Source organism: Copadichromis virginalis, linkage group LG19 (genome assembly GCF_057382275.1).
Source record: "Copadichromis virginalis isolate Kocher_CV1m ecotype Utaka linkage group LG19, C_Virginalis_male_GT1.1, whole genome shotgun sequence".
In the NCBI taxonomy this organism is placed as follows: domain Eukaryota; kingdom Metazoa; phylum Chordata; class Actinopteri; order Cichliformes; family Cichlidae; genus Copadichromis; species Copadichromis virginalis.
In genome coordinates, this window is record NC_140636.1 from 16,577,033 (window position 1) to 16,601,427 (window position 24,395).

General features: G+C 41.9%; 3 protein-coding genes across 7 annotated transcripts in view; all 3 read left to right on the forward strand.

The window, feature by feature from the left end:
- ldlrap1b (low density lipoprotein receptor adaptor protein 1b) overlaps positions 1-8,570 on the forward strand; it is a 46,488-nt gene extending 37,918 nt beyond the window's left edge. The window contains exons 7-10 of one of the 4 annotated variants that reach the window (XM_085440739.1): positions 3,207-3,340; positions 3,703-3,737; positions 6,393-6,424; positions 7,436-7,550. In XM_085440739.1, coding sequence (XP_085296865.1) covers positions 3,207-3,340; positions 3,703-3,737; positions 6,393-6,424; positions 7,436-7,482 — 248 coding nt within the window. In that variant the 3' untranslated portion in view covers positions 7,483-7,550. Of the gene's footprint in view, positions 1-3,206; positions 3,341-3,702; positions 3,738-6,392; positions 6,425-7,435 lie in introns of all 4 variants that reach the window. The other 3 variants (XM_085440740.1, XM_085440737.1, XM_085440738.1) reach the window with 3 other exon arrangements.
- A 6,896-nt stretch (positions 8,571-15,466) lies between these two features.
- Positions 15,467-19,355, forward strand: LOC146685848 (uncharacterized). Of its 2 annotated transcripts, none has more exons than XM_085442281.1 (7): positions 15,467-15,560; positions 16,830-16,969; positions 17,105-17,224; positions 17,440-17,473; positions 17,565-17,612; positions 18,002-18,101; positions 18,191-19,355. In XM_085442281.1, exons 1-7 carry the CDS (start codon positions 15,521-15,523, stop codon positions 18,264-18,266), a joined length of 558 nt encoding a protein of 185 aa, XP_085298407.1. In that variant the 5' UTR covers positions 15,467-15,520; the 3' UTR covers positions 18,267-19,355. The 2 variants fall into 2 exon arrangements, with proteins under 2 accessions (XP_085298407.1, XP_085298408.1); XM_085442282.1 differs by having other exon boundaries at positions 17,565-17,600.
- A 1,603-nt stretch (positions 19,356-20,958) lies between these two features.
- On the forward strand, positions 20,959-24,373 carry LOC146685849 (uncharacterized). The gene is made up of 7 exons (XM_085442219.1): positions 20,959-21,076; positions 22,030-22,172; positions 22,333-22,452; positions 22,686-22,719; positions 22,819-22,854; positions 23,111-23,216; positions 23,298-24,373. Exons 1-7 carry the CDS (start codon positions 21,067-21,069, stop codon positions 23,356-23,358), a joined length of 510 nt encoding a protein of 169 aa, XP_085298345.1. The 5' UTR covers positions 20,959-21,066; the 3' UTR covers positions 23,359-24,373.
- Positions 24,374-24,395: the final 22 nt, after the last annotated feature.

The following is a 24,395-nucleotide window of genomic DNA, read 5'->3' on the forward strand; positions in this document are numbered from 1 at the left end:
ATATTTGTTTGGAGTGGCCATTTTTTTTACAGGAAAGTCTTAAAAACATCAGCTTTGTGCTCCTCTGCTCAGCCAGCAGGCCTCCCGTCAGAGAAGCGCAGCTCCCTAAATGTGTTCTGATGCTTTATTTGGCTCTGCAGTGCTACACGTGCAGCGCTTCATGGTCAACACGGGCTTTAAAGATGATCCTCTGTGAGAAGACTCAACAAAGCAGAGATTTTGCAAGCAGAGAGGCTTTTTTTTGGACTAACATTATCCTACTGACCCCCTGGTGGGTCATTTAGCTGCCAGTGGACTGCGTTTCTGTGAGGCAAATTAGCATAATTTCACAGCAGAGTAAAGCTCGGTGCTCTGGCGTTTTCGCTGCCAGCCCTGAAGCAGTGATCAGGGACAGCAGAGCTCTTACATTTATCTGCTCTTCACTGTGTGGCTGATGCACTAGCAGCGTGTCAGAGACTCTCGGGATCAGTGGCGTTGTCGGAGGTGAGTCAGCTTTATTCGTGACACACGATACCCTCGACTTTTTCCCAGCGCCAGGCCTGTAAATGCCACGTCCTGCCATAACCTGATTGTTGGGGGATTTTGCCTGCAGGAGATGAATCAGCCTCTCAGTCTCTTCCTCTTCACAAGGTTAAAAGTAGAGCTTAGTTTCCTTATAATTTAATCTGATGGAGGAGATGATGATCATTTTCTTGGTTAAAAGTTTCAGCACTCAAGTGTTTATGCATAGTTCTGTGACACGATATGAAGCAGCAAATTAAAAACTTTAGTCTTTATTTCAACAGGAAGTAAAACAGCTGTGATTAAGAGATAGGCAGCATTAAACAAGCATGTGCAGTCAGTACATGCTTATTCCAGGGCTAATCTGGTCCTAAAAGTATGGAACTGAACAATAAAACATGTATTTTAATCAAACTAAGTTAAAATGCAAGAAGCAGTGTGGAAAAAGTCAACTCTCACTGCTTCTGTAGGAATTAAGAGGGTAAGCAGCAGCCAGGTGCTGCTTGTCAAATGTACTCGATTAATTGATCATCAGCAAGTGTGAGCACATCTATAAAAGGCTGATTGGAAGCTTTCAGGTGTGGGAACGTAATGCCAAGGAGGAAAAGGAGGAAAAACATCAACAGTGGTCTTAAATAAGCAGGTTTTGCTGCGAAGTGTTACACTTTCAAACAATTTCAAGTCCATCATTCTGCAGTGACAACGATTATTCACAAGCGGCGAACATTCAGGAAGCTGCCAATCTTCCCAGGAGTGGATACCACAGCAAAGTCACCCCAAGGTCAAACAATGCAAAAAGACTAAGAGCCAACAAAACCCCCAAATCACTCCATCTTAGACTCTGCAGGCCTCAGTTAGCGCTTAAGGTTTAAAGTTCATGACAGCACAGTTACAAAGTATAGCTTGTTTGGAAGGATTACTGGGAGAAAGCTTCTTCTCTCTCGTGAACTTTAAAGTATTCCAGAGTTAGATGTGCTTGATCCAAATTGTGTTATGCAACAGGACAGTGATCCCAAACACAGCAGCAAATCTGCAGATTAGCTGAAAAAGAAAAGAATGGAGGTGCTGCAGTGGCCCAGACGAAATCCAGACCTCAGCCTGACTGCAACGCTGTTGTTCATCGAAGAATAGATGATTTTTTTGTTGTTGTATCCTGATCTATAAAACCTTAGACGTCAAAAAGACGACTGTCAGTTTAAAATCAAAAGAAACAAAAAACTTTTGGTATCATCTTAAATATTTATCCACTTTAAAAAAAGTTTGCTTGTTAATCACCTTTCAGGTAATTGATTGATGAATTAGTTCTACCTTGTTTGTTCACAGACCCTGTCTTTCACTATAGTAATAAATAAGCTTTTAAGTGAGCAGCATTAATCATCAGATGAGTCCTTCCCCTCCCCGTGAAGGTCTGTCTCACAGTATTGCCTTTTTCATAACAGCAGAAGGTCTGAATGCCTTCTGTTGACACACAGGACAGACTGCATGAAAATCTTATTGCATGCTGACTCAGTTATACGGGACCATTTTCCCTTAAGGAGCATAAAATCTAGTAAAAAGGTCAGCTAAGGACTGAAGAGTATTTATATCCCACCATTAGAAGAGTTACTGTGGTTTTACTGTTCTCAGAGGGTGACATTAGCCTAAAGACTCGACTGAAATTAGTGTTGACACACATTATTGACACGCATTAATCATCAGGCAGGGCCATTACGAGCCAATCCCATTACAGTTCAGCAGTGCCGCTGTAGTCAGGCGTGGGGTTACTGCGTGCTCACTTATCACTAAGTGACGTGCCACATATGGCTGAATTGATGAGATGCATTAGAAGCTTGATAAAGAGAAGTGTGGGGCTGTTCTGCCTGTTCCCAGCTCCATATTTTCATTCTTTGCATGATTCACATTTTAAACCAGCTTTTATTTCATACTGAGCTGCTACACAGGCCCCCGACAAACAAGCTGTTATGGCCTTTACTTTAAATCAACTGTCTTCTGATTGGTTGCCCCTCAGAAACAGAAAGGGGTGGGGCTTCTGTGCTCACAGAGACTGAGATGACCATGTCTCTATGGCCCAAGAAGCTACTGAGGGTCCCTTTGTGTCGCCTGGGACCAGTTTGGCATGGGAGACCCTAACAGGAGCTCTTGCTGCCAGGATCACACCAGGAACCAGGAATGCACAAACACCGCCGCTATGATAAGGTGGCGATTCGTCAGGTTGTCATGGTTCTGTACGAAAAAGGTACAATTCTCACTCTGGATTAGCAGGGAGAGAGTTCAATGATCCTGAGATCTTTGTAACATCTTCGGATAAATGGGAGATGGACAGATGGATCGCTCTATGACATCATAACAAACTATTTTTAAGGCTGAGCACGTTGATTTGAAACTTTGACCGCATGTAATCTGTTCAGCATCAGCTGTGTTTGAGTTCCAACCGCCTCCTGTGTTGGACGAGAGTCTCGTCTTTTAATTTGCTTCTGTGCTTTTTAGTTTATTTGGATATGATTGTGTTCGTCGCTGCCCATCGTCGACCTTCAGCACAAACTTTCACAGAGATTAATCCAGCCCTCGGCCTCGAACATGAGGAAAATCTCATGTGCCCACTTAAGCCACTTGACTTCCTGCTTCTTCGTGTTTGTTGACCATCACAGGTGCCCGTGTGGTTTTTAGGAGTAAATTAATGTTACGAACTTTGTTTTGATTTTCAGAGGTCGCCACGGGGAAACTTTTGGATTTGGCTGAGGGAGCGAACGCGGCGCTGACCCACTCAGGAACAAAGCAGACCCAGTCGGATCCCTTTACGGTGCATAATCACGCAACAGAGAACAACAATACTGTATGGGTAAGACGAGAGAAGGGCTGGTCAGTACGTTTCAGCTGTTTCAGCTTGATAAGAAGACTGCCGTGCTGGAAATGGTGATTAAGCGTCCGAGTGATGTACTGTACCTGTTGTATTCAAAGGAGTGTATTCTACAGCCGAGCCGCTGCCGTGATGAAGCACACAATAGCCTATTGAACAGAACGGGCCTTATCACATAACTGGCGAGGGTGTGGGGCTGCAAACAGCATAACTCAACCTCCTGAGAGCATAGAGGAGACTTTGTGCATGTTCATGTATAATAAGTAAGGACTGTTATCACCTCATAAGACAAAAACTCTGAATTTAACCGGTGTGTGTGTGTGTGTGTTTTTTCTGTCTGGCAGGAGTTGGAGGACGGTCTGGACGAGGCTTTCTCAAGGTGAGGAGATGAGTTAATTTGGGTTTTCCCTGAAGCTCAGGCTCTAATGAGCTGCTGTTTTGGGATCAGGAGTCTGTAGTTTGGGCTGCACTTGTAGTAAACACTGCCTCTCCCTCCGCTTGACTCACCCCGGCTCAGTTTACAGGCCCTGACTCAGCTGACACCCTCCCTGAGTCATGCTGCCTTTCTAGGCTTTGATTGCCACACACCGATTTCCTACGAGGGGGGAAAAGAAGACTGATTGCTTGGTATTTATATCCCAAGCTCAATGAAGATGTTGTTATTTGCAGTATAGGAAAGTCTTTTTGCCCTCACAGCTGATAATCTAACTCTGATATCTTACTAGGTTGGACCACAGGAACATTTACACATGACACTTTCAACAGAGCAGACGTCTGAGTGCATACCGAGCGAGGCTTTTATAGTTCAAATAAACCAAAAACGAAATTTAAAAGAGTGGATGCAGGACAAAAATAGTTAACTGCTATAAAAAACAAAAGCTCTTTGGAAGGAATGAAAATGAAAGGATAATTTGTACTTGGAAAACTGCCTCGAAACACAAATCTAGAGGAAGTTTGTTTAGTTTGAGGCTGTTTGTTGAAACTGAATGTTTTCATGACTGTACATCAAACTAGGAACTTGAATATGAAGCACAGGAAACACGAGGTCTTCAGGTTCAAGGTTGACTGGGAAGTCGGTTGTCTCTGCTTAACTTCTGTCTGTACCATCAACAAACTGGTCAGAGTGGAGCTGGAGGCCGCTGTGACCGATGCTTCAATTTGGGCTCCATCGGCAGGCCTCTCTGATAAGCGGCGGTGGTCTGCTGTCAAGTTTGCACTCTGCAAATGTTTACAGCTTTTCATTTTACTGCCATAAAGACTCGTTCAGCTTTTTACGACTGCGTTTATTTCCTTTGGCTCCGCTTTTCATTCCCTCTTAATTCTGCAGTGGGCCTCACATCCTCTCACTTTTCATTTAGTGGCGGGCGAATGGGCGGCTCAGTCTCTGTAATCAAGCACTAAGAGGCCATTTTAGCCCCGTTATCAGATGATTATTTGTCTGCACACACTGTAATTACACCCTAGCACCATTAGCTGCCCTCTCTGTGATTAACGAGGATGCTCCCAGCATCAGCAGAGATGCATCCGCTAACTGGAAGTTCGGATTCCCCGAGGGAAAGGTCGACTTCTTTGTCTGTCAGGAGGAGCTGATTGTGCTGGTTGATGAGGGGTCAGAGCGAGAGAGTGAAAAAATTAGAGGCAATTTATGAGTCTGTGAATGAGGATGTCACTGAGTAATGAAGTTATTTACAGTTTACAGTTTAGCACGAGGAGTGAAATAAGCTCCAGATTAATGGATTGTTTACAGCACAGTAAATGTGACTTTTTAATCACTGTTCTGTCTGATTAAGAAACAGCTCGGTATTATTTCAGATTAAAGAAACAGCAGCAGCAGAGATTAGTGGTCAGAGGGTCTGTAACTCATTATTAGGGGCGAGCAGCACACGCACCATATGTAGCTGCTTTGCACACAGGCACAAATTAAGAGTTTCTTAATGCGTTAAATAAACTTGTTGTTTGTGATCCAGGACATTTGAACTGTTTCAGGAAAGTGTTATCAATAAACTTTGTTAGACAGTAGTTAAAAATATTAGTCTCCCTGATGTCGATTAGTCAAAGTATTTTCTGGTAAACATTTTTAATTTTTTAAAAAAAAAAAGCACCTTTGAGTTGTTCCCCTATCTTCACTGTCAGTGAGGTTCATCTCAGAGGATAAGTCAAGGTTTTCTGCATTTTAAAGACATTTTGCTGTCTTAAATAAAAGAAACGCATCCGTATGACTCTTTTGGAACCTTCCTGTTATTTAATAGTTTATCTTTTAGATGGCCATAGGTGATGTCAGTAAGAAGGGTGTAAAGCTGACAGAAGTACTGCTATAAGTGCTAAATTTATGCCCTATGGTTTGCTGGATTGTTCCCTTAAAGGCCCGATTTTGATCCCCAGAATGAGCCAAAGTATACAGTGTTGTGAAACTGCAGGATGTTTCACAGTTCATAAAGTAACAAGCAATGCTTGAACTTTTTGTTTCATTTCTTTTTTCTCATGCTCCTAAATAATCGTGCTTTTTTACTGAGCTCAGAAACCCGCTCACTCTTAAAGTGAGAGCATGCATTCAGACTCGGTAACATTTCCCACAGTGATGGTTTTTAAAAGCGCGTCTGAAAGAGTCTCAGAGTTCTACTGAAGGGATGCAGCACCCCTCGTCGGTGCTCGAGGGCAGTGATGGACGTGTCGTTCCAAAATCTGTTGAACCGATCGAGGCCGTCATGTGGCTTTCACTTGCATTTCATGTCGCTGTGTTGTCAGCCTCCCATCAGCACAGCAGTGTTTCCTGCTAGGCTGAAGGTGAGCTCGGTGGTTCTAAACAAAGCTGCCAAGATGCCCTCACACAGAGTAACAGAGCCACAACAAGCTTTCAGAGCTTTCCTTTAAATATTCACCAGCCTGTCCACTGTCTCTGTTGTCAGCTCTGACTGTTGTTGGGATTTGAGATTCTGCACTGCCCTCTGCTGGCTGGATCAGTCCAGTTGCTTTATAATTAGGCCTTTCAGGAGAGTTTGTTGCCTGACTTGTGATGTTTTCTTTGCACCCTCAGCCGCAGTCTGGATAGCTTTGAATCCTACTCAGGTAATAATATCATGTCACTGGATGTTGTGACCTCATCGTCCTGTCGTCAACCTCACTGTTTAAGCCTGCTCATCTGTGCGGGTAGCCGTGATCAACCACCCCACGTGTCTCCGCATCATGTTTCATGACAGGAACCATTAACATAGCACAGAACGGTAGCCAGTCGACTAACTTTAGAGCACAGTGAGGAGGAAGCCTTCACTCTTTTACCATTTCACTGTTTAAAAAAAGTATGAGGGACGTTTCTGCCACAGATCCTGATGTTTCCTCTACTTTGTCCACGCCGTCATCACAGATGTTTGAGTGTTTGCCTCACATCCGTCAGCTTTAACACAGAGACGGAGAGTGGCACGTTCATACGAAGTAAAAAAAAAAGCCCTTCTGTTTATGATCAGAGGAGCTCGTGTTAGATTGTTATGGTTGTTTAAATAGGGGATTTGTTTCATTTCCACATCTGGCCACATTGTTATTATTTTCTAATCATTTTCATTAAAAATTTGATGTCCATTTTTATGTTCCTGTTTTTTGTGCACGCTGTACTGACCATTATCAAAGATCTGTAAACATTGCAAACAGAAAATCAGATTTTATAGACTGTAAACAAAAGATGGACATTATCCTTTGAAGTGTTCCAGATGTCCTTTTCTTCAGCAGTGCTTTCAAGTTCCTTCTGGGAACTTGAAAGCACTGCTTCCTTAGACATTCCCAAACCGGATGCGATCTCTGCGGGGAACTCCTCCCAGTTGTGTGGAACCTCAAAAATAGTCCAGGAAGCCTAATTAGACCCCGAGCAAGCTCAACTGGGTCCTATCAGCACAGAGGAGAAACATCTCTCCTTTGAGCTTCCTCCAGACGTTGCCGACTCCATCTCAGCGATTCTGCCCTGCACCCCAGTCATCTTTAGAGCTTCAGATGGAAGCCATGTCCATCTTTTATGTACAGTCTATAGTTTTACCAAAGCCGCTAATAAAATGTCTTTTCTTTTTTTTTTCTTCCCCTTTGTCGCTACAGACTCGCTGAGTCTCGCACTAACCCCCAGGTCCTGGACATTGGGGTGAACCCTCAGGACTTCAGCACTGAAGAGTGCCTGTCCCCCGGCAAATGGGACCAAGAGGAGTCGGACTTCACGGCACAAAAAGACACGTGGGGGTTCTAACGTGAAGCCTCGGGCCAAGAAGGGAAAACCAGGAAAACGAGGATCCCGGTGGTAAACGTGTCCGAACACTGCAGTGACGAAACGGACACTGTGACATCCGCCATGTTCCCCACCGCCTCCCTGCTGTCGTCTTCTCTCTGATGCATGCGTAGTTGCGTGACCGGAGGAGGAAGGCGACACGAGCAGGCTGCTCACAGAACAGGCCAAAGCAATACAAACCATTTATTCCTTTTTTTAAAAAGAAAAACATGCAGTCAGTTAATGTGCGTTGCAGTCTGTGTGTCACTCCTGTGTCTGTTTACTGTTGTGTTTGTGCTTGTGTACACCACGTGTTTGTGTGAATGTGCAGTGTATATGTGTGCAAAGTGAGCCGAGTGCTGTTTGTGTCATAGTGAGGTCACAGAGGGTGCTGGTGAGTGTTTTATATACCTGAACATGGAGCACTGTAACTGGATTTGAGGGAAACTCACTGGTGAGGTTACTACCTGCGTGCTTCGGCCTTTTGTTGGGCACCAAAAGCTTTAAAAAAACAGTGTGTATGTGTTGGTCGGAGAGTGTTTGTGTAATAAGAACAAAGTGACAATCTTTTTTTTTTTTTTTTTTTGTATTGCAAAATCTATTTTTGCACTCTGCATTCATCCGTGTTCGAAAGCACACATTTCATGTAAGGGAATTTAATGTCCACACGTGTCAGCCTCATCATTTAGGACTATATGCAGTGCCTCTGTTCGCCTTTCCTCCTCATCCTTAAATATTTGACCCTCGGTGAGACTTCACCATCGGTGAAGACGACCTGAAAAGAGTTATAAAAAAACAAGCAGTGTGAGAGGATGCAGGTGTTACGCGGCGCTCCATCACCATATGTTAAATTATGTTCACTCCACCAGTTTACTATATTTTTCCCAGGGATGGATCCCAGTGTTATTTTAGCATTTGTTAATATATTCATTTAATTTAATTCATTGGTTTTCAATAAAAATCCAATTATCAGTGTGTGTCACGTTTTATTCTGAAATCTAAATGTTGAATATTATTTTTATGTCACGTCTTCTTCACTGTGGGGATTTGCTGCCTGTTTTCTTTTCTCTCTTTCTTTTTTTTGGACTGATTTGTCTAATTCAGAGCTCATAAAACTCTGCTTGCTTTTGCATGTATATTTTTTTATTTATAGATAAAAGAAATAATAAAATAATCACAAATTGTTTGTAGACATCGTAATAGAAATACCTTTGTTCGCACAGTGGCGTGAGGCAAATCTGCACAAATCTAAAATTTTAATTAAAAAATTGAATGACTAAAAATAAAGTTTATGATCATGACCGCTCAGGAGAGTTTGATGCCGTTGCTTGTCGGAGTCCTGAGACGACATCTGTCAGCGTCCAAGAAGGAGGGGGTGGTGAGCCTCACAGGTAACATTTGTTGTTTCTGAGACTGCGCGCTCACAGATCGGCTTATTTCAATGAGTCAACCCTCTTATTTAAAAATATTTAAATACTTGTAGCTTGTAATTGTAAGTTTCTTTTTCCTTAAGATAAATGTGTACATTTAACTAGCAAAACTCAGAAGGTGGCGCCAAATCCTCATGTTTTTTCTGCATTTGGAGACGCATGCGCACAGGATTACAGACGGATCTCGGTTATTTCACTGCTTCGTCGAGCCAAAGGTCGAAATATGGGTCGTGTATTTACGTCTTTTATTCGTTTACTTATTGTGTGGTCCACTTCTCAAAGAGCTCCAGCCGTCGCCTGGGTAAAAGAAGCTGTCTCAGTGCGCCATCGTGTGGAACATACAAGAACATACAGCCGATTTTTTATTTTCTTCTTTTAAATACATTTTGAAAGCTGTTTAACTATAAGTTACGTCATGCATTAAATATCCCATATTTTGGAAATTGTTTTGTTAAAGTGGGTGTAATGCTGCTTTTTCTACTGTGATGATAATAATTATAACAGTAATTATTATTAACAATGGACGGCCTGAGAGATGAGGCCAGGTATGAGTCACCGTGGGCTCTCATGTTCACAGAAAACATTGATCTCTGCTGAGAGTGGACGGCAGGCAGAAAGGAGAAGACACATTGAGCTGAAGTAGGGCTGGGCGATATTACCCAAAATTCATATCTCGATATTTTTTTAGCTGGATGGCGATATAAGATATATATCTCGATTTTTTTTTTTTTTTAAAGCCATAAGTTAAGAACAAAAAGAGTTCTTAGTCACACTGTGTCCCAGATGTCACACGGGCACTTTTCTTTACATACAGCGTAGATGTACATGAAGAAATTACTCAAAAATAAATTATCAGCATTTATTAAATAATCATGGTCCATAAATAAAAGAAAACAATGTTGTTTTTGTGCATAACGAAAAGCTCACAATTGTGCAGTCAAAATCAAGGCTGGACTGGGACAAAAAATCGGCCCGGGCATTTTGACTAGAGACCGGCCCACCAGGATAAAGATTGAAAATGTGATGTCATTCAGGGGTAAAACCGCAAAGGATTCTGGGAACTTGTGGCAAGAGGTACTAGCGCGTGCAGGCTTTCAATTGAACTCAGTTACACAGCGATAAAAAGAAACACAAAAAATGGCAAGAAGCTGTTGTATTATTAACTGCAACAGCCGGTAGCATGACAGCCACGGGAAGCCGATCGTTTTTTTTTCAATCGGATTACGTCGTTGAAGAGAAATGTTTTAAGCCATGTTTCCGAAGTAAGAGCCAACGGATGGTCTGGATATACCAAATATAACGTCCCAGAACACTCCAGCTCACATGTTAGTCTGCTCCAAGCATTCCCTCAAAGGTCAGAGTTTTGTAGTAGTTAATACGTCATTTTTCTTAACATAACTGGTGATATAGGTTACAAGCAAGTCTGGCGCTGAACAGAAATTGTCGCGCTATGCTCCTTTGTTTATTGTGCATAAATAGTGAATTGTCCTGACACAATATTGCGTTTCACTTCTGTTATTACCATGGTACATTGACTTTTATTCACAGGTTAAAACAGTTGTTTTGTATCACTAATTGTCCAGTGCGATTACAGCATACAATATTATTGTCACTGCTACATTTCTGTAATGAACCAGAAATTATTTCCACTACTAATTAATTACCGTTGAGCTCAAAGGTTATATTAATAAACGGTTAACGAATGTGTATTTATGACGACGATTTGTGAGACTGGTAAACTTACCTTTGTTCGTACGATGGTCTTTCGTTCTACTCGGTGCATTTCAAGGTCCTGTACCCATCCGTCGGTAAACTGTACCTGGGCTTGTTGCAGTGACCTGAAGTTACTAAACTTCATGAGTGTATGCACTCACTCCAAGAACCGTGTAATTATAAATCTGAGCGTGGTGAAAGTTGGGCAGCATGCTAACGTCCTTTGTCCACTCTGTGTGCTCGTAAGGGTCTGACCCTTTCACACCTTTGATTTTTTCCTCATATCTTTTCTTTGTCTTTTCGTCGAGTCTGTCTTTGTACGGACCGGCATTGTTCTCCTTTTGTTTTGTACATTCCTTTTTTGTGCGGCAAAGAAAAAACAAGAAGGCATTGTAACCGGAGAATGAACGTTTTGTGGTGCTGCAAATGCTTGCATTTGATGCGGTACTTGGATTGTTTTGCCACGAGTTCCCGGCATGCAATGCGCGAAAATCACGTGATTGCTAAACAAGGGGGCGGGTGCATTCGGCCTCCTCGGCTGTAATTGGTCCAGGCCAGAGTCGATCATGACCAATTGGCCAATCCAACACCTGTCATTATATACACCCTTCCTAAAAAAAAAAAAAAAAATCCTTAGGCCCATAAAACAAAAAATCGTCCAGCTATGGTCAAAATGTAAACTAATAGACGCTGAGCGTAATAACAAAGAGACAGATTTCACAGCTGCACCACGTCTCTGAACAGGTGCCATTTGTGGTCCTTATACACACACAGTACGGTAATATTATGTTGAAGCACAGTACGTATCACTCCGCGAGGCGGCTCCATCAAGCGGTGCAGCTCCGTAGCTTAGCAAAGTCATATTAAAACATTTTTTGACAGATTGCTAAGCGCTGTGTACCACATAAAATCGGTTCGCGGTCAGTAAGCACAACCAGAATTCATACATAAGGCGCACTGTCGATTTTTGAGAAAATGAAAGGATTTTAGGCCGTGCAGCCCTCCTGGCTGCATGTCGTTAGCGCGGTTAGCTCGTTAGCGCGGTTAGCTCGCTAACACGTTGACACCGTCCAGCCCCACGCACGGGGCGATCCGAGGTAACTCGCTAACGGAGATTTTCCTCTTTCATCTTGTCATTGCCTGCAGGTAAAGCTATGGGGGAGGGGAGGCCGAGTAAAGTTGCGTAGAGACAAAAGTGGACAAAAGAGAGGCAAACCTGCGGCTCCACAAGTATAATTATAACGTAACAAAGACTATATCGATATAAACGATATTGTCACATCTTATATCTCGTATGAAAATATATCGATATTTTTAAAAAACTCAATATATCGCCCAGCCCTAAGCTGAAGTATTGAAAGTAGAATAGTTTCAGTATCTGGTGTCAACCATCCAAAGCAACAGACAGTGCAGGATGGGTGGAGCAGGTGGAGACGATTGTCAGAGGTAATGCGTGACAGAAGGATAGCAGCAGGTGTGAAAAGGAGAGTTTACAAGATGGCAGTGAGACCTGCTGTGGTGTTTGGTTTGGAGACAGGAGGCCGAGCTGAAGATGATTTTCTTTGGGAGAAACCGGGATGGACGAGATTAGAAATGAGCACAACAGCAGCCTGGCTGTGGATCCAGCAGCTCTCCTGTAGACAGGAGTCTCTCCTGGCATTTCTGAACAGTCCAATTAGACCTGCACTGTATAATCCAACATCCTTTAAACATCTCTGCTCAGGTGCTCTCCACAGCCCGACTCACCAATGTGCTTCGGTCATGCGTTCAGCCTAGTACTGTGGGGTGAGCTGTGGCCATCTGGGAGACGTCCAGTTGACCTTTTTCCAAATTTCAACCTCACACTTTAAAAAAAAAAAAATCCAATGTAGACATTTTTAAGGACACAGGTCTCACAGTATGTTTAAGGCCTGTTTATGACCTTAAAAAGGTCGTTCATGCTGGAAACCCCTCCAGTGGACCTGAGTTAAAACAATCCTGCAAAGAACAGTGAACCAAATTTCCTCCACAGTGGTGTGAAAGACTCACTGACAGTTATCAGTAAATATTTGATTGCAGTTATTACTCCCAAGGTGCGCACAACCAGTTAGTCTTGTTTTGCTCTATTATGTTGACTCCTTTTATACTTGACACACATATTTCTCACGGAAGACCCTTCTTCTGTACCAAACAGTTCACAAACACTTCACTGTTCCCTTCCTGCTTCACCAGCTTCCTCCCTGAAAACTTGACTTGACTTTATTCAGGAATGATTTAAGTGAACATGGCTGAAAAGGCTGAAAATGGGTCAGTGTGTTCACATTACATCACCCTTTTCATGAATTAAAAAAGATGACTTTGAATGCTTTATATATTGTAATGACATTTATTTTATTTGAACATACAGTGTTAAAAATAAACAAACAAACAAAACTATCCTCACCTACTCCCTATCAGCACTGTGCACCTGTGTGGTTAATGTAGAAAGATTACTGGAGATTAAACATAACTAAACATAATTTATTGCCATGCAGTGAAACTGATGGTTACACAGGGTCTGTAAATATCAGCTGCTTATAAAACTTGTTTAATGGTGCTTTCATTTGTTTACATACTTTCAAAATAAAGCAGTCTGGGTGAAGTCGTCACGTTTCGTCATCACGAGCGAATGATTTCGCCACCCTACGCAGCGGTTGCATCAGGTCATTAACATGACTTTTTTTTTCAGAATCCTTCCTGTTTTGTTTTTTTCAAAAAAAAATCACACATTAAAGACATTAACTGTAAAATATGTTATTAAAAGGCTACTGGGGGGAATGATAAAGCAGGCACTTTTTGCTGGCTCAGTATGAGTGGTTGCTCAACAGGTTTAGCAGCAACCAAACTCCCACTTCAAAGTTTTGACTGTTTACAAACCCTAAAGCTCATCTTTAACTCAGTCCAGCACATCTGAATCAAGTCACATATATTTTTGAATAATTAGAAATATACTAAGATTTAAAGACTTTACTGATGACAGGTGACATCAGAAAAAACTGTGGCTGAGTGCACGGTTTGTGTGCCATCTCCAAAGGAAAAATCCTTGATTGGGTGTTTTGGTGATGGTAATGGAGACGGTCAAGAGTTTACATTCAGCATGGATGTAATGTCAATGAATGTCATGATAATTTGTGAGTTTTAATAATTTCTTTGAACTGATTGGTGAAATGATTGTACAGCCTTTAACAACATTAGGTTTCAATAGACTCAAGTGTAGACATACACACCTTTAATATATGGTTAAATGTAACTTAACAAGTTGTATCTTGACCAGATGCTTTTTAGTATCCATCAACATGCTTCTGGCAAAGTGCTTTTTTTGGGGGGGCTTTTTTCTCGTTTATTAGATAGTAACAGTGAAGTCTGACAGGAAAGTGGAGGGAGGGTGAGGGGAAGACATGCAACAAAGGCCTGCTCATCCCGGTGAGCTAAACTGGTGCTTCTGGCATAATTCTGGTTGGATATTTAACCACTAGTCTCCGCAGAAAAGGTGGAGTCTAAATTAAAATTGGTTAGTTTCCTGGCACGGACCCGACTTCAGATTTTAAATAAGGTCGTGGCTTTAGCGTTAGCCTTTTTTATTTATTCCAAAACCAGGTTTAATGTGTCCTGTTGGAAAACCCCATCATGTCCAAGTTTCAACTGTCTCAGACAATTTGAAGGTAAATGGTAAATGGCCTGTATTTATATAACGCTTTACTAGTCCCTAAGGACCCCAAAGCGCTTTACATATCCAGTCATCCACCCATTCACACACACATTCACACACTGGTGATGGCAAGCTACATTGTAGCCACAGCCACCCTGGGGCGCACTGACAGAGGCGAGGCTGCCGGACACTGGCGCCACCGGGCCCTCTGACCACCACCAGTAGGCAACGGGTGAAGTGTCTTGCCCAAGGACACAACGACCGAGACTGTCCAAGCCGGGGCTCGAACCGGCAACCTTGCGATTACAAGGCAAACTCCTAACTCTTGAGCCACGATCGCCCCTCGAAGGTAGTCCTGCTCCTCTTTCTTTATTGCGTCCACTTTGTGTAGTGTGCCAGCACCACTGCAGAAGAACAGCTTCTGATGCTCGACAGCTGGTTCAGTGTTCTTAGCTTTGAAAACCGAATCTTAACTCGTCCAAACATACCACGCGTCATTGATGCCAAAGAGCTCAATCTTTAAAACTCTTCCTGAGACTGCATTTGGCTCGTCCATGTGGGCTGCTGCACATTTTTGAAGCAGGTGCTTTTTATGGTCGCGACCCTCGCAATCCATGATCATGTGAAACTCTCCAGTGTGGAAGACCGATGACTCCACACATTGACCAATACTCATTGGTCTGAGTATCAGTGGTTCCAGTGAGAGCTGCCAAACAATCCTTATTATGCTGGCAAAGATCTAATCAATCATGATCACTAAAGGTAACAGGTCTTGGGCTCGTTGAGTCGACCTTCAGCAGAACTTATTAAAAGATTTAAGTGAATGTGTTTCCATGTGATTCACATCATTTTTATGCTCGTCTAACCTTTCAGTGACTCCCTTTGAGCTGTGAATGAGTGCATCCCCATCTAGGATGAAGCTGATCAGAGATCAGTATGTGTTAGTTTGCAGTGAGTCTTCCCTTTCATGTGTTTTAAATCATATAACTCTCAGCACATTTTATTTTGAAGGCGTGGCATTGAGCGTTTTTTTGAGGGGGAGTTTTGGTAGAGAAGACCGTGTGAGAACAAAGACAGGAGCTCAGGAAGTTGAGCATTTAGTCACCAGAGCGATGGCTGGAGGGTGGAGGCTGAGCGCTGCGCTGCTGCTGAGTGAGTTTTGTTAAAGAACTTTTAAAAAAGCTTCCTGGAAGCAGAGCGTGTGTGCTCTTTATGACGAAGGGGAAAGTATTTTTATGTGGTGAATGTCCGTGTGATTGTGAGAGGAGCACGCCGAGGGTGAGATTGCGTCACTTGGTATCCAGTCAGCCTTCGACAGCTTTCACTGTCTTTACTTAAATTTACTCGAGCAGTGATCCGATCTTGTTTTACTAACAACCTCGGGAAGGTAACACTAACATGTTTCCTGTTGTGTAATCTGCACTGCAGTTATTTCCACGTGTCTGTGGCTGGATTCATCGCCGCGTCCTAAACTGACGATTATCTGTTTTTCTTTAGAGGAAGTTTAGTTTAGTGTAGCAGAGGACGTTTCGTTCAGATTTTTACAGTTTGGTTCAGGTTGGTTTAAAGGTCTACACACACACACTCACTCACTCACTCACTCACTCACGTGTGTATGTGTGTGTGTGCTTGTTTGACAACAGAAAACCAACGCGAGTCACAAGATCAGGCCATATTACATCATTTCCTAGACATGACACTCCCCTGCGGGCCCACCTTTCTGTTCCAAAACTTGAACATCCGGATATTTGACTTTGTCAGTGATTTAAAAAAAAAAGATTTTAAAGAAATTGAGCTTTGTACAGAGTGCAGGTTTCCCCAAACACTCTGAGTTATTACTGCTATAGTGACCAAGTGACCTTTTTTTATGCGACTGCGTAGCATTTTTATCAGCTGCCCCTCCTCCCACACGAGACAATGTTTACAAATGTTAACACGCCTGACAAATACACAAAGAAGGGACTCACAAGGATCAGAATGACTAACACACTGTAAGCTGACCAAAGCTGAAAGTAAACTAAAACTGATTCACTCAGGTTTAAAAATGGGTCATTCATCTCCACAGGATGTAGTTAATCTGTTAATTGTTGTTATTTAAGCTCAGCAGAGAGCTCGTCTTTGGCATCAGCTACAAAAAACAGCTTCATAACAATAACTCTGGCCTCAGACCACAAATATAAACTTCCAAACTTTATGCAAACTGCACTCAGTACACTGTTGTATGGATTATGCAAAAACATGCGCCCTGCATAGTGTTTCTTTATTTGATATAAATCAGTTGCATGTAACTGTCTCACCTGAGCACACTCTTTGCCTCGACGGTTATATTTAAATGTACAACATGCTTAATAACGTTTGCATTTATTTATAAAGCTCACTGTAATTGGTCAGAATAAAGAAACCTCATCTTTCTGTTCCTAGGTGTGTTCGTGCAGGCTTTGAGCGGGCAGCCAGTGAAGTGCACCGTCTCCCATGATGGTGGCACGACCACGTACGCCCTCCAGACCGAGTTTTCTGACAAGGATGTGCAGAAGCCTGAGTTCTCGTGGTTTAACATCTCCGTGAGTGACCTCTCACATATATGTTCTCTTATATATATCATAAACTTTAAAGGGTTCCATGTAATTTGTATTTATTCGGGATTTTGTCGCATGACAGGCTGATCATTTTTATTTGTTTTCATTTGCTGACTTTAGAAATACGTCCTCGCCAACCACCTCGATCAAATTGCTGTGGTGATAAGTCGCAGCTTCAACGCTCTCACTGTCAGAGCTTGCATCGAAAACCTTTTCTGTGAAGGACACGTCAACTCCAAGGTACAACCCTCCAAATATGAGAAAAAACTTTATTCCACACTGGAGGGAAAAAACTTGCCTGTGTTATCGGACGTGTTGTAGTGTGAATAGTGCTGTTTGCTCAAGAGAGGTTGAGTTTACTCTGCAAATCTGCTAATCACAAAATAAATATGCAGGGAAAACAATCCTGTCAGCAGTACTTCATCCTAATAACTGTCTCTTTTTGTTTTCCGTAGGGGAAACCTCTCGACTACACGGCCAACTGCACCAGTGAGTATCGCTGCCCCGTCCTCACATTGTGTCTGGTTTTTGTTTTCATCAATTTTGAAGTAAAATATGAATTTCTCGTGTTCTTTTGCAGCCGTCTGCCCTCCCGTAGCTTTGCCCGGAGACCAAGGTGAAAAAAACAGTCAGTATTTATGTCACTGTGTCTGTGTGTCACTAAAAGAGACGAAACTGAAATGAAACGTGATTAAATCACAGGAATGTTTGGCAGCGTCTGCATGTTTTCACACGTGATGAACAAATACAGGAAAGGGCCTCATTATTAGATAACACATATCTGTAACACCAGTTACAGTGGAGAGATCAAACTTTGTTACACTAGTACTTTTTACCCGCTCTATTTATTTATGACATCATCTTTAAATAACAGTGTTGCATGCTGTGTGACGTCCCATTCAGGCTATTTAAGAGAGGTAATAAACTCTGAGAACGTGACTGTTTTTATTAGCTGTGAATAATTTATTTGGCCTTTAATGCAATATTAAATATTATTAAATCTGTTTTCCTTCTCAGGGAACTCTCATCACTGGATCATCCCTGTCATTGTCATTGTCATAGTGATAGTGATAGCGCTTGCATGCATCATCCTGTGCTGCAGAAATGAAAATCTCAGGTAATCTTCTCCCCGTATATAAATCATACAATGACATGCTGTGTCCTCATCTGGCGTGTTCATAACTGCTGCTCTGTTTTCATTGGCAGGAGATGCCGCTGTGGGCAAACCAGAGGACTTTACATCGTCGGGAAGAAAGAAGCAGCAAAGCCAGAAATTGTGTAGAAAGAACAGATCTGAAACGATGATCTTTCCCCTTTTTTCACTTTGAAGTAGAGTGTGCATGAAAAGGTTAATCTCCACCTGTGAGTGGATGCTTTCTGTAGTTTCCCACTGCATCTACACAGTAAGTGTAGATGCAGTGGGAGTGTGGACACTTCCTCTGGACTCATCTTCAGTTTCTCTTTGTTCGTACTTTGGCACAGTTAATGACAGCACAGTGGTGGTAATGAGTGACAGAATGACACTTATGTGACTGGATGCTGGAGACTTGAGGTGCTAAACTCTAAGTCATGTGTGACCTTTTATTTTAAGCATTACTTAATGATGATAATAATAATAATAATAATAATAATAATAATAATAATAATAATAATAATTCGTCTCTGAAGCAGTGGGCAGCCACTGGGCGCCCGGGGAGCAGCGTGTAGGGACGGTACCTTGCTCAGGGGTACCTCAGGGTAGCTGTTTAGTGGATTCGAACCCTCCTGTTTTGCATTATACTTGCCAAAGCTGAACCCCAGCTCACTGATTAGTGTTACTGTAACTGTATCTGGCTACGGCCTCGATCCCGTTGTTGATTTTATTCCACTTGCCGGTTAGCTGTGAGGGATTGGTGCACAGGTGAAAAGTTCTCTGGGCTGTGGAAGCTCTCAGACTCTTTGCTGCACCAGCGAGTGCACTTTGAGGAGCCAAAAAGCATTAATACATTTATATCCACCCCCCCCCCGTGTAAACCAGCTGTGGAAGCTCAGAGACTCATAATGCAGCACCAGGGCGTGCACTTTCAGTGTCCTATAGCATTACAGCACATAGTATATATAACATATAGTAATATAAAGATGAATATAGATGACTTACTATCTATATGCTACTGATATTTTATAATATGAAACTATATTATTTATATATAAATATATTATTTTTATTATTATATAACTTATAAAGATGAACATTGCGATCTTAAACTACTCGTCATGTGTCCTCTTTACGCTGTCCTTATGAAGTGTATATTTTAAGCTGTCAGTCAAACATTTGTTTCTCTATCTGTTGTATTACTGTTTCTTTTTCACTCATTAAAAGCTTCTGCTCAGACTCATGAGCTCATTGTGTTTTTTGCAGCTCATGCTTGGTTTTAGTTTGTTTTTTCTTTCTTCCTGTTTTTCCTACAGGGGCTTTTTTTGGGTCTTCTATCTGGTGATATGTTCTGAGCCAATTGAAGCTGAGCAGGTGGGTTGACACATGCACAAGGAAATGATTGGTCATGTTTGTGCTGCTGCCACTTCAGAGCACGATGCCTCTGCACATTTAAGCAATGACAGTCACGAGTCTTGTTCTGGGGTGGGGGCTTTTTGATGAAGCTACAGAGGAGTCCTTAAACGTTCTTCATTTTTTTTGCTGATGTAAAATTTAAAAATGTAGTTATAAAATCCAGAATGCATGCTGGTGCTGCGGGTGGCCGTGTAACTCCAACAGCATTTACTGTGTGTGTACATAACAGGAAGGAAGAGGGCAGAGGGGCTTTTCTAATTCACTGCAAGAAAAATCACTGGTGGGAGTTTCCCTGCACATGAACCTGCAGCGACACTCCAAACTCGTTGCTTGTTTATATACAGTATGTATCTTTAGCTTATATTCAGCCACAGACACAAACTGTTTGACCCAAAACATTGACTTTCACACATGCTACTCCATAACATGGTGATGTCACCGTGTTTCCCTTTCTGTGAGGTTACTGCAGGTCAGACAGCAGCTTATGTAACATTACAAGTATACAGAACACGCATGGATGTGGTGTGAGTAGTGTCAGCCAATAGGGATGAAGCCGTCTGGCAGAGCATGCCATAGTATACAGTCATCCTCACGTTGAGGTAACTAGGCCACAACCGTGTGACCTTACGTGACTGGTGTGCATTGCGGTGGAAGAAGAATTTAGAGATTTCCTGGAGCGTTCAAAGAATTTGCAGTCTCAGAACAAACCAAACCAAAACAGTCTGTCAGCTGCTGTAATCAAAGTGGTTTTAATCCTCATAGCCATATAATGAAACAGCTCGAGGTGGATAGATGTTAAAAAAATGTTATAAATATAAGTAGTGGTTAATAAAAACAAAGAAAATAAAGAAGAAGAATGAGGTCAAGTTAAGTAACCGTGTTGCAATAAACACTTCTGTTTTTTATTATTTGCAGAATGACATTGCAAAATGTTTATATTTAAAATCTGAAACCATAATTTTGGCTCTGAGTCTGTTTCTTTGGTTTCCTCTTTCCTTGTGTTTGGGTCAAAGGTCAACCAAATCACAACAGTGTGTGTATAGCATAAACCATGTGGTTTATGGTTATTTTTCTCCAAAGGACTTCTTGATTCTCTCTGCGTGGCTGATGTGAGATGACTTTAAAGTCATTTTTGGTCTTTGAGGTGTGCTTTGGTTCATTATGAACTTCTCCACAAACCGGAGGTTGGAGCGTGACTTTGAAGAAAGGAGCACTGCTCATCCTTCATTTTTTAAGCTACCCAAAAACTTTCTTCCTATTTTTTTCTCATTTCTTTTTATTGTTTTGGCGGCTGAATTTTGCTACGTGACTCCCTGCAAAATCCTTTTTCTGATGTGTTATGATTTGTAACCTGTGGCTGAGAAACGCCTCGGTCTTCCCCCAAAGAGTTGGAGGAAGTAGGTGGAGGAGTGAAGGGCAAGATGCGGGGCCCTGCGATGAATTAAAGGTGTGGTCTCTGTGTGGAGCTTTCAAAAGAAATCTGCAGTTCGTTTCAAGACAGAAGGACTGTGAAGACTGTGAGACACCGGCAGCGATGCTTTCAAGTGAGTAAAGAACAAAAGACTTTCAGTGTGAATAACCTGAGTGAGTCTGCTGCATTGCGTTGTTTCTGCACTCATTTAAAATGTGTTTCCTGAGTATTTTGCATTCATCGTTTTATTTGTGCCTTTTATTTGTTTTTCATGTTAGAATGAGTTCAGTTTTCCTTCAAGCACTTAAAGCTCACCTTCACTCCCAGCTTCACTGTTGCTTTGTTTTTGGGTCTTTGCTTCACTTTTTTTTGTTGAAAAAGAAGAAAGCAAAGTGGCACATTTATGCTATAAATGTGACGTTGCAGCTCATTTAAAGCTGACCAAGCATGTGTCATGACAGAAGTCAGGCACAAAGATAAGCATCGCTCTCACTGTTTGAACTTGAGCGGTGTGAGCGTTAGTGGTGTTCCTTCCTGTTTACCTGATCGATAATCAAGTCAGAGGCCGAGGAGACGTCTGCTACAGTGTGTAATGAAGTCAGTGGAGTTGATTGCTGTGACTAATTACTGTAGGCTCCACTCAGATCTGAGCGAGTGATTATTGGTCTAGAATCACCAGCTGTCAGACCTAATATGAAACCTGTCCAGACAATCCCGTATTTCTTCAAGGGAAGTGAGAATGTATCAAAAATGCCCCGACTGAAACTTTAACAGTTATTGGAGAAGAAAAAAGAAGGCGGCACAAAGACTGTCACATGAGAGCTTTTCCTATACTTAAAGAACCCAAAACACCGCTTTTAAGCTTTATCTTACCTCTAATCTGCAGAGTGTGTTTATTTTTCAAGTTTGGTATATCAGTATACCTGAGCTCGTCACTCCAGTACAGCTGTATGCACGGATTAGGACAATGTCTGTTTTTCATACAAGCATAAAGACATTAATGGCGGTTTTGAGTCTTATTAGCTTGTTTGTGTTTACCATAAATATAAAGATTAAATACCAATAAAAGCACATTTTTGTCCACAGGTAGACTTCAGCTCTCCAGCATACAGGACTTGATGTGCAATGTGTCCCACGGTGGTGGCACAGCCAAATACAACATCCAGAAGTTTGTTGATTTCATGGATGCAAACAGATCCAAGCTCGAGTTCTCCTGGATCACTGCAGACGTGAGTAGGACGACTCAGAGCAGCTTCCCATTTTAAGATGTGGTTAACACTATTATCATACATTTAAGGTCAAGCTTTATTCAAATATATCTGTAAGAACATGTGATTTTGTTGTGTGATGAACTGTTTTTTAAAATTTCTTTTTATTTTCTGACTTCAGAAAAGTGTCCTCGCAAACCACCTGGACCACGCGAAGCAGGTGATAAGTAGCAGCTGCGACACTCTCGTCACCTCAAGCTGCTACCCAAACGTTGTCTATGAAGGACATGTCGTCTTAGAGGTATATTAGAGCATAAAAGACAATCTAAGATGTGAGGGTGAAGTTTCTGTGCTTGCATGGTTTGTGGGCAAAGTGTTTTCGAAGAACAGTAAGGGCGCAGAGGCTTAGTTTCGCTCGCTGTGGAAATCTGATAAACATGCTCAGAAGTATCGCAACCACATAGTAAACTGATAAACTCTCAGTTAAATTCTCAGATAAACTGAGACATCTAATTGTCTGTTTATTTTCCACAGGGGACGGTTCGAGATTACACAGCCAATTGCACAAGTTAGTCACCGTCCTCCCACATGAGCAATGTTCTGAATATTTTCTTCTCCTTTTCATATCATTTGAGCTTTTTATGACTTTTCTCTCTTTCTTTCACAGCTACCTGCCCTGCAAAAGGTCTGTTTGATGGAAAAGGTGGGACAAAAGTCTTAATCTGCATAACGTATGATTTTTAGATCAAAGTTAAAAGGAATTGGTGATTAAGATGCTGGAAATTTTCAACCACACGCATCTTCTGTTACTTGGAGTAAAATTGCTGCAGCTGCAAAACCACAGACAGCTGTCTTTCACTTTAATTCTTACAGCACAACAAAAGTCATGCATCACAGAACTAGAATTCCTAAAAAGGAAATAGTGTTTTGAGGAAACTGTTTTTGTGATTTGGTACTAGGGGAGTCCTGCTTGACTGTAATCCCTCCTTTCATGATTGCTGTCATGGTTATCCTGACAGTCCTACTGCTGGCAGGCCTCATGGTGTGCCTCGTGCGCTCTAGAAGGTATTCTTTTAATTGTGTCAGCATATAAATGCATCACAGTTACCTGACGTGTTTTAAATAGTTATTCTCTTGTCACTGAAGAAACAATGGTGCACCCGTGATGCAAGACTCCGCACTGCAGGAAAGTCCGAATACCAGCTGATGTGGAGACGGGAAATCCGGAGAGCAGCGTGTAAAAGTTTCTCTGCACATGCTGGATTCAAACTTTGTGTTGATGCCTCTGCAGTATTTTATTAATGATATTCGTCCGTTATATATCTTTGTTTTTCTGTGTTTTTGTCAGGCAGTTACAGAAACACAGCAGAGTTTCCACTCAGGACCCCCAGTATAATAAATACGCTTGAATAATAAAGTCATTGTTTTAGTGCATTAATGTGTAAAAATGTGTCCACCGGGTCAGTAGATCAGAGCTGTAATGGCCCTGACAAAGGCCACTTTCATGACTTCATGGGCTATTCTGCTACTGCAGGGTTACCAAGTAAGAGTATGTCATAATTTATTAGAGGATTTAAATTTTTATGAGAAAAAAATCAGCAACTTAAGCTTTAAAATCAGTGGATTGAGTGAATGCTGTGTGCCTCTTTAGACTGACCTCCGCCTGCTGCAGGTACTAGAAAGAAGGAGCCTGCAGCAGTTTACAAGAAAACCCTGACAAATTTAAAGTTGCAGCACTTTATCTGTAGATGCACTTGGATCCCAATGGGAGCAGCTGAAGACATGGCTTTTCTTCACTTTTAAACTATGCATGCAGACGGTTTGATGAAGGGCTTTTATTCGGGTTTTAATGTGAAATTTACGATGGCCCAGAGAGATCAAATCCACTGGAACTTGGAGAAACATCCACAAGTAGAAACACAATCATCACATAATTGATGTGAGATTGTAGATACATGTGTGCTATTAGCTGTTTGCTCTCCGTTTGTCACTTCCACAGCTGCTCCGTCACATTATTGTCTCACTTCCTTGTTTTCCAAAGTTGCAGTGCGTTTGACCTCTCAGGGCCTCCGTGGAAAAGTTTGTAAGAAGAGACTCCTCACTAGTGAGGGTCAATTTTAAGCTGGTTTGCTTTGTAGATGAAATATATATTTAACCCAGCTGTATCGCAGTGTGATTTCCTTTTGTTTAAAATCAATAAAATCTTCTGTTTGTGATCATGATTTTGTCTTTATCGTGTGTTGT